This window comes from Sinohyriopsis cumingii, unplaced genomic scaffold, assembly GCF_028554795.1.
Source record: "Sinohyriopsis cumingii isolate HCF-2022 unplaced genomic scaffold, ASM2855479v2 utg002371l, whole genome shotgun sequence".
Taxonomy (NCBI): Eukaryota; Metazoa; Mollusca; class Bivalvia; order Unionida; family Unionidae; genus Sinohyriopsis; species Sinohyriopsis cumingii.
The window spans coordinates 201,240-216,959 of NW_028316196.1; the positions used below are offsets into that span (position 1 = coordinate 201,240).

Sequence of the window (15,720 nt, forward strand, 5' to 3'; positions counted from 1 at the left end):
AATGAAAAGAACATTTTGAATAATATTTTTAAGATTTTTTTCTTCACAGCACTCTGTTAATGATAGTAAAAAGGAGAATGAATAGCATTGATTAAGTCTCGTGTAAATTACTGTCACTTCACCTCTGAAGTCTATCAGTATTTTCAATCCTATGATCATTGACTGACAAGATGTCATGTGATTTGCCTTAATCTATCTTGTATATATATTTTAAAGGTGCATTTTCTTTCAAAATCAGTTTTTAACTTATATTGCAATGTGGTCTTTGAAAATTGTTATACAAAATTATTATTCTCACAGCATTCTCCATCCAGATCATCGAGCTCAGATTGTTTATTTTTGGTAAACCTTGATATTTTGGACTAAATGTAGTATTGAGTACACTCGGTAAGTTGAATGTTTTGAAAATGAGACTTGTTTTCTCATCCTGTAAACTGGTATTAAACTTGTAGCCTTGCTTATCTTTGGGGTTTGGCAGTGACACTGGGATGCTTAGAGTGTGTTCTACACTTTGATTTTCAATCCTCGAGCTAAATATGGATGGACTGTGGACAGTTGCATGTGTCAAGCTGATGATTTGACATTGTGTTTATATCATGATATCTATGCAGCAAACTTCCTGGAAATTATCCTAGCTTATTTACATATCATGTGGTCTGCTAGATTTTAATGGCCCCCTTCTCTTGTCCAGTTATACGGAATATTTTTAATTATTCTTCATTTGGAGAGCAACAGAATCATCATATTATTAACTAAGTTTTGGATGGATGGGGGATGGAGCTTTAATCTGAGTCCTGTTTGTTCTGCATTATTGCATTTATTCAGTATTGAATGTTGGCAAAGCTATATTGAAAGTTTGCATGCACCATTTCCATTCATGTGATGTAGAAATGATAATGGCCAGAGTGACCAAAGACATATGAAGAAATTTTGAATGGAGTTCCAATATTAGCAGTAAAGCTACTTTTTCATAAATAGTAGAAGGGATCATAGTTATTAATTCAGTCAGTATCACATTTTCAAATTTGCTGACAAGAACAAGAAATCTTGAAGATTATTTGAATTGCAACTTTGAATGTGACACATTTTTTAAGTAGTGTTATCTAGTAATCCCATTGTCCATCCATCCATCAACAATTTTGTTTCTGCAATATAACTCTTCAGAGACTTGTTGGATTTTAAATTAATTTACCATAAGCTTAATATTGATTAGCGGCCAACCAGAGTTGGCTGGTTCATTTTGTCATTGGGAGAGACATTAAGTTTCCATTTCTACAGCATAATATGCTTGTAGTTAATAATGTGTTAAAATTCCCTTTGTAACCAACAACATATTTTATACTGAGGAGACTTCAGTGGACTTAAATTTTCAATCTTCCATGTCATCATTTTGGAGGACTGATGGCCCACGATTTTCAGCCCTCTTTACTTTAATGTCTGCAGATAATTTTACCAAGGATTGTGTGACTTCAACCGAATACAACTTGAAAATCTGTTCTTATGGGACCTTGCACAAGTTTGATTTCCAGTGTATCCTGGCATTTGTAGAAGCTATGCTCTGATTGTTGGATTTTGTTTCTGCTGCACAGCTTTGGATTCAAAGGAAATTTACCATGTACCTTTCTAATACCCAGACCTTGAACTGGTTTGCTCTCTAGTAATCCATAAAATAATTTACAGGAGTTATGGCCCCTGATTGTTTTCTGATCATGGTATGGATTTTAACATTTATATTGATGAGACTTTTTATTTCCAGTTTTCCACAAAATCATTTAGAAGAGTTATGACCAAAGGCTGTCCTTCCATAACTTTATCTCCATAAAGCAATTCAATTTATCGTGCACCTGTTTACCATTGACCTCCAATAGGTTGGATTTCAAGCCTTCTGTGTCATCATTTAGAGCAGTTATGGCCCCTTCAGGCACTGCCTACTAAGTTTGGTTTCCCACACAAAGTTCTCCTATTTCAAGCCCTGCCAAGCAAATTGAAGCAAGAAGTTCCATTGGCAGCTCACTACTGCAAATAACTCTAGTACTTATCCTGCTATAAAAACTTTCCAAGGAACATGACATAACAGTTCCATTTACATCATTGCTTTAATGCAGTGACATAAGAGAGTCTGTTTGAATGGGATTCATTCTTTGAAAAGGTTTGATAAGGAAAAAAAAATATTTTATGCTTAGGTTTGAATGTAAGATTTTAGACACTGTTATGTCTTTATTTGGATTAAAGTATAGTACTGAAAAATATTCATGTATATTAGTTATGGTGAGACCCATTGAAATTCAAAGCTTTGAAGTGAATCACGTAATAAAACAAATATAGACCTTGGTTTCAAAGAAATATGAAGTTTTGTAAATGAGCATACTTATGTCAGCCAGTAAATTTGATCTGTACCTAAGAAATGTCTGGTGTTCTATGATGCCATATTGTGTGGTTCAGAGATGCAGCCAGAAATATACAGTGACAAATCTTATGTTTTTATTGTAATTTCAGGGATCGGGGCTCAGTGCAGATATATGACTTCCTAGCCAACCAAATGACACAAGGAGTTCCTGAGATATGCCTTTCCACCTATGATGAACCCTTGGCTTCTCATTACAACCTTAACTTGGCTGTACCTTATGATAAACTTCAATTTTAGTCCTAAATGTGTATCCTGATGTTGGAGCCCATTAGTTATTGTCATGTTCATACATGTGATTCTACAGGAGGTAGAACGAAAATACAGATTTAAAGGCTGCCTACTGTACATACCGTTTTATTGTTGAAATCTACTGCATTTTAAAATGAAAAGATTTTTTTTTTTAATTTGACAAAGGAAAAAAAAGAAAGTGTTATTTGTACATATTCCATCCACACATTTGAAACCAAATAGAACCAGTTTAATGGGGACCAGATTGATGAATGGACAAGTAAACAGATTAAGAAGCCTAACATGTGTGCATGACTAGTTGTTAATTGATTACATTGCTGTTGTAACCTGGAGAGTTTATGAGCTGTTGTGGGATGTTTTTCGAGGTGTTATAAGTAATAAAGTGACCAGAGGTGTTCCATGGTGATTTTTTAGTCTTTGATTAAAAGTCTGCCTAATTTTGGCAGAGATGAGATAAAAATGAGAGACCATCCCCAAAATTTATTTTAGCTGAAACACTTGAGTGTTTTGATTTTTTTGGTCTTATTTAATTTTTATTGCATTGTTCAAGATGTTTTAAGAGGAATATACTTAAGGGCAGCTCTGTTATTTACTTGTTCAGTCAGACTGCTGAAATATGTACTTTCAGCTAATACTGAAAAACAACAGCAAAAGAAATATGATGTTCAGGAATACATCTTAAATCTAACTTGAGATCTTTATCCATGGAGTGAACTTAGCTTGGAGTTGTATTAGAGAGCAGTAAGCAGTCTTTAAAAACCCAGCCACAGAAGCCAAAGAATTTTAAGATGTGCAAAGGAGCCTCTGCGTCAGTTTAATTATTGTACACATGCTTACTATAAATTAATTTTGAGCATAGCGGCAGATGACTACAAGTAAGTCTGCTGCAACTTGTACATCTTAAGCATAGCACCACATTGGAACATAGTTTCTGTGTGAGGTTAAATGCAGTTATTAAGAACAGTTCTCAAACCATCTGTCCATAAATGGTGACATTCTGCACAGTTTATTTTTGTCTTAGTTTCTGGAAACAGGATATAGCTGGTAAAACAATGCACTGGTGTATGGAAGGTGATGCTGCCATACTTAATCCAAAATGGTTGTAGGTTGACTTCCAGTAGATATCTTGCTTTAGTTGTGTTATCATGGAACATTCAGTTTTTCTTCAGTCATTCCAAGAATATATGGATCACTATGTCTCTCTCCAATTTTAACACTGAACATTATTAAATATACACTTACTTTTATTCCTCTTGCCATTACAGAAGTGTTCCATTTTTATGTCTTGTTTTATTTTTTTTTACAAATAAGTGTTTGTAATAAAAGATCATGATTCTTTTGTAAAATGATGTAACATATTTAACTTAGTGCTTTTACATATCAAAATAAACACACAGCCTTCTATTTAGCTACAGCTTTTATGCAGATAACCACTTGAAAGTTTCTATCTCTCAGTTTAAACATGCCTTGAACATGGGAAGAAACCTTAAAATGCTTTTGGAACAGAATGATTTTCTCCGAACCTACCAACATTAATGCATGGGGTGTCATTGCAGGTTAAGTTAGTCTCAAAAGTACATATTTTATGTCTTTTATTGGTTGCAACCATACTGGTAAAGAAAAAATGAACTTCCAGAGTGGAGAGTTCTCAACATAAATGAAAGGAGGTAACTCCTCTGATCATTATGTGCACATACATGATTAAAACGTTGTGTACATTATGCCGTTTAGCCAAATAGTTATTTATTAAGTGCCCAGTATGAGTATTGCATCAATTAATGTCGTAGTGGAAACTTAATTTTAACGGGTCATTGCTTTGGTGTTTCTATGGAATTGAAATTTGAATGCATTTTATTATTTCCTGCAAGTAGGTAAAAGAAAAGCTATCTTTACATTTTTACTGGACCAGAATCTAATGCTTTGCTGTTGACAGAAGTTGTAAAAGTATTATTGAGAGAGAGATTTCACCACACTCAGCTGTTGATGGCCAGGTAACTGCAACAGCTTCATTTTTACCATATTGTTTAACATATATGAGACAAAGCAGTTTTTCTTGTAAAAGATCCTTTGATCAGCACTGTATCTCAGATGTATCAAGGTAAAGTTTGATGTTTAAAAAAGACAGTTGAAACATTAAAATAAGTGTGTATTCAGCAAAAGAATATAATATTAAGTAGTTATGATTTGTTATCCATTGTTTGTTACATTAATTTTTAATAGTACAATATTTTCCTCATGACTGTTACATGTATTCCACAATATTAAATGATCATGATTTCTTTTTGACCCGGTCGTGAGAGTCTCAGAGTCAGAAATTTCTAAAAATATGCACTTGACTCCGCACTTTTTGAAAAGTGTCATATATTTAGCAGTTCAGACTCCGTTTATAATTAATATTGGTATTTCCCATTGTTTGAAAAGTACCATATAACTAACATTGTTACTCTGTTGAAAAGTGCTTCATAATTAATATTGGTATCTCACTGTTTGAAAAGTCCTATATAATTAAGATCGGAACTCCAAACTGTTTGAAAAGTCCTGCTTAATTAACATAGGAACTCCTCACTGTTTGAAAGTGCCAAATAATAAGCATTGAGACCACTGTTTGAAGAGTTCTATGTAATTTAACATTGGGACTTTTGACAGGTTTCTCAGGACTAAAGTACGCTGCAAATTCAGTTATTTTTATGGGCATCAAATTTTTGTGGTTATGCAAAATATTAAACATTGATTGATACATAAATTGGTGGTTTCAGGGATAGATAACTAATGACTTCATCAGTAAATGTTTGTTGGGTCTTTAAATTTTTCATTTTGAGACAAACACAAGGCAACACCAGACCTGGCAACTCTTACGATTTTGCCGTAAGTCTTATGAAAATTACCCTTAAAATACGAACTTACGGCATAAAAGCAAAAACTACGGAAAAATGATCATTGATGTAAACTCCGGAATAAATATGTTCATCCGTGTTTGATTTGGAACCAGATTTCATATTAGAAGTAGTGAAATTGGCTGGGAAACCAGACTAACTTTACAGCAGCACATCAGATGCTTTAATCTGCACCTATTTGTTCATGTGAAGCATTTGCATGATCAAACTGTTGATCATATAATGTTTTTTAAAAATGGCATCCAGAAAGAGATGCAGGTTTAAGACGAAAGGAAAAATAAGCCTCTTGAAAAATATTAATAATCAACACAGGAAAAATAAAAAGGAATATTCAGATTCTTGTGAATAAAAGCTGGATAGGACACAATTACGTTTATTGGACATTGCATGCCAGTTTGAGTATGACTCATGGCAGAAAATATGATTGACATCGTCATGTGAAATGGAAAAAGAATTTCAAGAAATTACGTCAAGTTTGGAGACAGCAACAAGCCTTTGAGCTGCATAGGGTTTGGAACTAAAATTTGTGCACTGTACTAGTGGTAAATAAAGTCTATGCATACTTTACAAACTTTTCAGTTGAATATATTGTTTATCATCGCTGTTTGTTCTGAATACTTTTAACTACATATTTTGTTACACCTTACTGAAAACTGGTCAGACTTATGGAAAAAAAAATCAACTGCCTTACTTGATACGGACTCGTCAGGGTTGGAAGGTCTGCAACACAAAATCATGAAAATTGGTAACTCAAAAACTTGTGAATTCACTGTTATGCAGTCTTTTTAAAAAGATTCTCCAGAATTGCATTTAGATAACAAAACTGAAATTATGCTGTAATTAGACCTGCCAACCCTCACGATTTTGGTGTGAATTTCACCATTCTCAAATAGCAATTCACAGATTAACGCCGCATGCAAATAAATCATAAATTCCTGATTTCTCAATCAGCTTAAATCATAAATAAAATAAATTGTATCCCATTAAGTGTTAGTCAGTATATCAGTAGTGGTCACTGATACCCATAACACTCCTGTATGGCGATTGTACCTTTTACCTCTGGGAAACATCACACACAGTGACATCAGTTTCTAAAAATAGCCATTCGGACAAGGTGAACCAACATAATGACATTCAGTGTTCTTTTCTGTGTTGTTGTTCTTATTGTTCCTGCTGAAAACCATGTACCAGGCACTAAATTGTTAATCTGAATATGCATGTGCATTTTAGTTACATTGGTGCTTAAGCCTGCAGACTGTATAAAACATATCAAATTTGATGAATCTTTCTAGAACAGTATAATACACAAAATTGCATGCATTTCATCACCAGTAGATATAACCTGAATATTTTGAAATGGAAATTCCAATGGAACTGTCAGTCCCCCCCCCACTATTAAAAATGTTGATGAAGTTTTCTTTTATGTGATTCATGTTTTAAATAGAGAGGGGTGTATGTAGGAAAGTGACTATTTCTTATATTTTGTTTAGCGCATAAAATTACTCTACTTAGTTGATGTGATATTATTCATGCATAATCTAGAAATGTTGCATTATATATTTCACTTATTTAGAAACAATGCATCAGTGTTTGTTTGGGGATATTTTGGGGTATTATAATTTAGTGATTTTATTCATTTTTTTCTGATTCTGATGTGTTAATCAGTAACAAAGTTAAGAAAAAAGGAGAGGATATTTATATGTTTATTTCAATGTCTGTTTTACAAACAAATCATAATTGAATGACAGCTTAGACCATATAAGAATGCATTATGTTCATTAGAGTTACGGTGTTGAAAAGAGCAGCACTGGTTGATTATATTTATACTACGTGGATAATAATTTCCTTAATTAAAAGATATATACAACTACATTTTGTTGGGAGGTATAATTTTATGCATCTATTAGTGGAAACAGTAATACAAAAACTGCTGTCCCTAATGACGACAGTCACCCTTAAAATGATACACATTTTGCACAAAACTAACTGAAAATGAAACAAAGTAGATATAAATGTATATTGGTTTCAACTCATTCACCGGGAAACACACACACACATGGGCACACACACACACACACAAATATATATATATATATATATATATATATATATATATATATATATATATATATATATATATATATATATATATTCCTTTAATGTGCATATACAAGAGTTTTACTCCACGTAGATTTGAAAACAATACAAAAGGATGATGAAGAAATAAAATGTACACAATTATTACTGTACCCACTCGTATATTATAGTTGAATATATCAAAACATTACATAGTGAGTGAAGTGCAAATAAAAACTTTATTTTTTACTGATATGTTGTGAATTACTCCGTGTAACTAAGTGTCTCTCTGTGCTTTGTCCAAAAACGATATGTTGGCAGCCGGACACAGTGATGTTATGGCCTCTTTTTAGCACAAGGTGGATTTAAGTACAAGCACCATTGCTTGTTGTGATGTTAGTAGTTTGCCCTGCCTAATGGGATACTAAGGGTTCAGCTGTGTCATGGAAATTATGTAAGTCTAGAAGAGGGACCCAAGATGAGATAGATAATATCATTATCTTTATTATTGTTAAAGCTGTAGGCGGACAAGTTTTGGGACACTGAGTTTACGCCTCTGCTTTTTCCTCAAAACATGTGGAGAATATGGGGTCTGGACTACAATAGACCCATTTGGCAATAGGTGTGTTGGAAGAGGGTAAAGGCTGATTTGGACTATGGTTAATTCGGACCATGGCTGATTTTGAGCATGCTTATTCAGACCAGATTACGATCTGATTCGGACCAAACACCAGGCTGATTCAGATGACATTAGAAGCTGTTTAGGGCCATAAGAAATATTATTAAGTTTTGTCTTAGATTTAAATCTAACATCTGCAGATGTTTCAAATATAACATTTCTCATTTTTCTGAGTAACACTGCGCAGTTTAAAACTACATTTATGGAAACAAAACCCATTATCATTTGTATTCAAATGATATAATGTAAGACAGTTTATCTTGCATAGCCATCATAATGGTAAAATATTTTTTAAGTAGCTGACCCAACTTCGTACAAGATTGAAATAGATTACTGTATTTCATTGAAAAATAGTACAATTTAAAGTTTGACAACAGGCAGCATATCGCATATGGCTGTGGATGTTAATGCCTTTGTTAGAGTTATGTAAAAAGTATCGTTATAAGGTATATTGTACTATGTACTAATAGTTCTAAAAATAACTTTTATACCAAAATTTAAATTGGATTACCGGTACTGTTAAATTTATGATCTAATTCATTACATTATCGTGTGTATATATTTTGCTCATCTTGTGGACTTCATATAAATTACAATAAATAAAATGATAATGTAATGAAAATGGTGATGTATCTCTTTAAAATGATGCAATATATTTTATTTATGTTTTTACAGTACTGTAATTTTTTTCTTGGAATTCATGGTGTATAATTAAATTTTATGCAAATCAAAACACACTAAAAAGGTCTGAAGAAATCCTGTGCAGTAAATATTTGTTCTGGTGTAAATCCCAGTCTGCGTATATTAAGGCTTTTGTTTGATTTATGCAGAATTGGCACTTAACATGAAAACTGTTCTCTGTAGAAAAATAGGGACTCCACTAAAGAAAATTCCCTCCTGTTGCTTCAAATTCTCGGGCTCACTTTGCTGAGATCCTGTCAAATCCATACAATATCATATGTCAATATCATACATTTTTATTTTGCTAATCCTGTGCACCACGTAATAATTATGATAAAGAAAATGATAATATAATTAAAATGGTTGTGTTATCTCTTTAGAATGATGAAATATATATTACTAATCTTTCTGTAAAGTATCTTGGGTTATTGTATTCCTTCCTCATTTAATTTTATGCAGTTGCTAACACACTGAATTGAATTATTCATCACATTGTCACTGTGTCTAATACATTGTTTGAAAAACATGTCTGTAATTTAATTGCAAACAATAACAGTGAGAACATCTGGTCGTCAGTTTGCAAAACCTGTTTGATCAGTTAAAGTACTTTCAGCTTACTGAATTTAATACCATTCAAGAACACCAATATAATGCTGATTTTATATAACATTGTGATCTTTTGTTAATAGCTTTGCATTTTCTTTATTATGAACATTTAAAAGATTGGGGGTTATTAAAATTGTAAATTTTATAGCTTATATCTGTTTTCTTTTTTTTACTATAAATTTATGTAGAACTAAAATTAAGAGCTGATAATCAACTTTTTACATTATCTTACTATGTTTGCAGAAACAGTAATAAGTACTAAAATAAATCAGGTATGTGTGTTTGATGTTTTTCAAATAATATTTCACGTGTTCCAGATCAGCCTGTAATTTGGTTCTAATCAGCCCATGAATTGGTTCAAATCCACCATGGTCCAAATCAGCCCATAATTTGGTTCGAATCCACCATGGTCCAAATCAAACAGCATTCATGGTAAAAGTTGCCATTCCTAATATCAATCACAAAAAGGAAAATGAGGCTTTAGCAACTGAGTGTAGGTTGTTTACATTAATCAGGAAGTGGAGACCGGCTGGGAAAATAGTTGCTATAGCTTGCAAGAAGCAGTCATGTTTCCTATTTTACTGAATTATTAGAACCTTACTTTTAACCAAACGTGTTTCTTTTATAGTTTTGGCACAGTCTTCTTTAGTAAACATTCTTGCTCCAAATATAGGTCACAACTTTTAAAAAATATAGGTCACAACACCCATATATGTTGTCATTAATACCAAAATACTATTCCATTCGCACTTGCTTCTAAGCCAGGCTTTACATGGCAAATTATCATGCTCATTCTCTCAATCTCAAATGGTTCACGATTTTATGTATTGCACTTTTAATAAAAACAATGGAGATGGGTTGTTTGTTTTTTTAAATGGAGCAAAATGGAATCATACAGATATTCCTTATATTTATACCTTTTAAGTCAATCGCAGAAATATAAATATTGTGTTTGTTATAATTATAGTTGGAATATTGCAATAATTTACTTGTTTCAACCATATTTTCTCAAGTGGGAATAAGGGTTATTTTTGGCGAAAAGGATATTCATTGTATAAAAACAATTCATTTCAAGAGTGTAAATGTAAATAGAATCATCATATACCATACCATTTCATTAATTTTTCTAACTATTTAATGTTATTCTACCTCAAACTTCATGCAAACATTAGTTTATTTGATTGTTAAAGGTAAAAAGCAGTCATCACTTTCATTGCTGCAGTAAACTAGAAAATTGGCATACAAAATAACGCATTGACAATTAATAGTTACTGATTCTTCTTTCACAAATATGATTCCATTTCATATGCAGAAATTCACAATTTTGCATTAGAAATTAATATTTTTAATAATTAGGAAAACATTTAAATCAAAAATTTTTTAACTTAAATATAAATAACGAAAATTTTATTAAAGTTCATGATTTTACTGATTGACTAACTGGAGAAAATAAGAAACACTTGATTGTTAATGCTTCATTTGAAGCTGTTCGTTTTAGGTTAATTAACTGGATATATGGAGAAAAAATCTACATGTTTTGTGCATACATGTATACGTTTCTTGTTTAGATGTAAACCCAAATATAATATTAATCTGCCAGCAGTGAGCATGTTATTTAGTAATTTTGCTAAATAACACAAGATCAATATTTTCCTGGCCTGTTTCCTTGTCTTAATGTCAACAAAATTCAAATATTGACTTTCTGGTTGCGACAGTGTCATTAATTCTGTCAGTATATTAGACATCACTAAATAATAATCACATATCATGCATCACTTAATGACTGTCATTTACCATACATCGCATGACAATCACATTCCACACATCGCTAAATTAAAGTAGTATTAACACGTCGTCATTAAATCACAATCACATATCAACCATCACTAAATGTTAGACGCATACCATACATCACTAAATGACAGTTAAATGCCGTACATCATGAAATGACAGTCGTGTAACATCACCGAATGGTAGACAAAAAAGATCTACCATGACATGATTTTTTTTTTTTTTGAAGCTACTGGCAAGTTTTCTCATATTCGCATTGGCAGAACCCGAGACTCGCATTGACAGAGCCTGGTATGGCAGTGATCGGTAACGGCAAGCGCTTTATGACTACTCGGCCACCCCCGGGCCACTCTTAGTTATATTAACAGTAATTTTAGAGGTTCCAAGAAGATAATTATAAACTAGTTTTACTGGTTTTTTGTTTTATGCCCTCACTGCTTGCAGGAGGTTTCATGATATAATGTCTGAGATCAGATGATCCCCATTTTTTATTCGGAATCAGTTACATTTTGTTCTGGTATTTTAGTGAAAACCCCATGTCGATATGGCATTCCTTTCAGAGGAGTAATGACTAGATTTTTAAAAAAATGGCCACCATAGTAGCCATGTTGGCACCGTTTTCGTTAATTATCAGCTACATATGATAAAACGTACTGAAGTGAAAGCTAAATATTTGATACAGCCATCCATTTCGGAGAAGTAACTCAACTTTGTCAAGATGTCTGACCTTAGCATTTATATTGGATGTCAGAGGAACACTTTTTATTTTAATTTATGAGAAACTAGAAAACATATGAGACTTATAGTGAAAACCCCATGTTGCTACGACCATTCATTAAGAACATGTGGCGATAACTAAAATTTCAAGATCACCATCACACCAACCATATTGGATATCGGGGGCGCAATACAGATATTATGAATTTCTGAGAGAGTGCCGGTATAAGGTGAAGCTGATTACATTCGCAACATGCACAATGGGAGAATATTGATATACCTCTGTGTTACTTTTATGTACTGTGGTTGAAATTTCTTTAGATATATTTTTTGAAATGGTACATGATCTGAGCACACAGCTAACTAAAACGGCTGTTCCCTTGTGCTCCAAAAATCTTCATGAATTAGTCTGAAGTACACTATCTTTAGCAGTTAATAAACATGAAAACGATTTTTGCCAGAACAGATAGTACCAGCTTCTGAAAGTGCAATGAATGAATTACCCAATAGAATCTAAAATGAAAAAATATGTCAGCACTTTTTTACAATTTGCCTCTGAAGTCCAGGAAGTAAAATTGACAAAGCGGAGCTATCAGTTTATTTTTTTAGGTGCTCATCTAAGTAAGGCCAAGCTGTGTAGTCAATAACATATATTACACACATCAATCATACGCTAGAATACATGGAATTAAAAGTTCTTTGAACAGTACCTACATATACAAAGTCATTTTTATAAATAATTTTTATATAAAAAAAAAAAACTATAACCCGTGAGGAAAACGTGGGAAAGGCATTTTTCTTTAAAAATTTAACCCTAAGCAAAGTATGAAACTGTAGATCTCCTCTGTAGGATAAAGCAGACACTTATAATAAAAGCCCCATGACATCTTGACCGGTTGTTTAGAAGAAATAGCTATTATACAATCTTTAGGTCAAATTGGCACCATTTTCATTGAGGACCAACTAGATTAAGTCTTTTAGTGACAATCCCATGTTGATACAACCACACGTTCAGGAAGGTATCAATAGCACGATTTTGAAGACTGCCACCGTGGCGGACATGATGAACGTTACATTTGAGACTATTTTCGTTTCGGTCTGTGAAGTGTCGAATTTTGAAATGCAGTGAACTTTAAAGTTGAATACACTGAGCATTAAAATCTGATCGTATTTAAGCCAGAAAAGTCTTTGTGAAAGGGTACTTTGACCTTTCTTCGTTCATCTCCTCCATGTCAGTGTAAACTTCAAAAGGGGCAGCATTCCAACTCAGTGCAATTGACCGGGGTATCTTAACACGGTCCTTAGAAATTAAAAATCTGAGCTACCAACCATAATCGCTTGGTAGGAACCTATGTCCACTTATCATTTTTTCAAAGGAAAATTGTTACGCCCCATCGTTCACAGATTCCGAGCTGTCTAAACCTGATGAAAGGAATTATTTCTTTGGGAAAAATTAGGGACCGATGCCTATGATTGGGCAGAATAAATTAAGGCGCACACTTTAGAAGCAATCAGAACTTAAAGTGACGACCTTAGTCGAAATTCTTTAGTCTGAAAATGTCCTGGAAAGGGAAAAGTAGTCGACTCCGTTGGAAGCCTAAAGAGAATAGTGCTTTCCTCATTAAACAAGAAAGGGACCAGGTGGCCGTCTTGTAAAAAGAAAGACAGGTTTTAGTGCTAGGACGCACAAGTTCTGAAAGAGAACAGCAATAAGGTACGCAATTTTAGTTTCGCGTAATATTCTATTATTTGATTGTTTTATGCAAATGTGTTTGCTATGACTAGGTTTCCATATTATCAATAGTTTATTCAGTTTCATGGAAATGTGTTGATGCTACAGTTATTATGCAATTTATTTCATGGAAAGTGTTGATGCTAGAAATTTTATGCAATTTACCTTTTAATTATACATTTATTAGTTCATTGATAGAATTGATTGCATGCGATCCAAATGTTCATATGTGTAGGATTTCATAGTGATATATGAAGTAACTTCCGTTGTTTGTTAGGACGATACAGATATCATGAGTTAACGATACTTACCTAATTATATCTGATTTTGTAATGTTTGAATAATCTTGTAGGTTAAGGATTGATGTGAGTTACAATTTGTGAATTTCATGCAATGGTAATCAAACATGTAGTAGTATATGTAAAAGAATACGGTAATATTCGATAGAGCTTACGTTTTAATTTAAGACCTACCACTGGAAGCGAGTTCAATGTCCTACCGTACTATGTCAGAATTTACGTAGTATGTGGATAGCCAACATGCTCTGAGTAACGTGAGTGAATTTTATGTACCTCTAGAGAGGAGGTATACAGAAATTATGGGGTTATTTTGTCCTTTAAGGAACAGCTTTCTGGGAGAGACGGGACAGTCTGAAGACAGAAGTCCGAGGAAAAGAAGGACGAGGTCAAAATAAAAGGAGCAGGAAGTCCATTAAGGGACATATCATAGAGCTTAAAAAGGATTAACTAGGAGGACGTTGATATACAGTCAAGGAATGGAAGGCGTTGCAATCAATCGTGGACATTGCGCTCTTTTCACCTCTCGTTATGATGATGAAATAAATCCAAATTGGACACTCCTCCTATTAAATTCTATTGATATAATCTAACTTGAATTGGAATTGCCGTTATTAATTTGTTCCAAATTAAACGTGTTACTTTCTTGTCAAAGGGGGCTCGAATTACGTTATTTCTTCACAGCATTCTCGCTCAGTTCTCTGTTGAAATTCTTTTCTTCTTTCACTACCGCCGGGCTACAATATCGAGACAGGAATCCTGTAGATAACGCCAGCCAATTGGATGTTCGAGGGGCATAATATTTGTTTAGGACAAACTATACGTCATAGAAAGTGAAAACTTCATGTCGATATGACCATCCGTTCAGGAGTAGTGGCGATGAAAAGATTTTCAAGATGGCCACTATGACGGCCATATTGAAAGTTATAGCAGCACCATTATTTGTTGGCACCAACTGTACATAAAAACTCTTCGTGAATACTTAACGTCAATACCAATGTACTTTCAGGAGGAATAGCAGTCCCAAGATTTTCAACATTTCCGTCGTGGCGGCAATATTGGATGTTAGATTGCTCCAATTTTTACTTTTTAAGACTAACTAAATAAACTCAAAAGAAGTCTTTTAGCGAAATCCATGTCAATACGACCATCTATTAAAGAGTAATAGTGATAACATAATTTTCATGAAGAACGCCTTTCGGAAATATTGGATATGTTACAAGCAATACAAGTACAAGTATTAATATGTTAAAATGATCGCCGTAACGGGCATATTGGATGTTTTAGAGGTACCACATCCATTTAGGATCAACTCTTAATGACTGCTGGTGTAGAGGTTTATATCAGCCATCCCCGTATTTTGGGAGAAGTTGCGATAACAAAAGTGTACGTCCGGACACCTAATGATAAACATAATGTCATTGCATATGTCCTCCTGTTGGCAGAGCAACGACTTGATTGCTTGATACATAACCACTTTTGCACATTAGGAGTCGCCTCAGCTATTTCTGCGAAACAAAAATATGCCTCGGTTGTATTCGGGTGGAATAATCTACCCGGGGTGGGGAGTGGAGGAATCATCCATGCAAAAA

The 15,720-nt window shown here is 33.4% G+C and overlaps 1 protein-coding gene across 1 annotated transcript in view; it reads left to right on the forward strand.

The window, feature by feature from the left end:
* The window catches only part of LOC149770778 (F-box/WD repeat-containing protein 8-like), a 49,948-nt gene extending 40,211 nt beyond the window's left edge, over positions 1-9,737 (forward strand). Inside the window, exon 11 of the mRNA XM_089949126.1 lies at positions 2,497-9,737. Coding sequence (XP_089805252.1) covers positions 2,497-2,644 — 148 coding nt within the window. The 3' untranslated portion in view covers positions 2,645-9,737. The remainder of the gene's footprint in view (positions 1-2,496) is intronic.
* Positions 9,738-15,720: the final 5,983 nt, after the last annotated feature.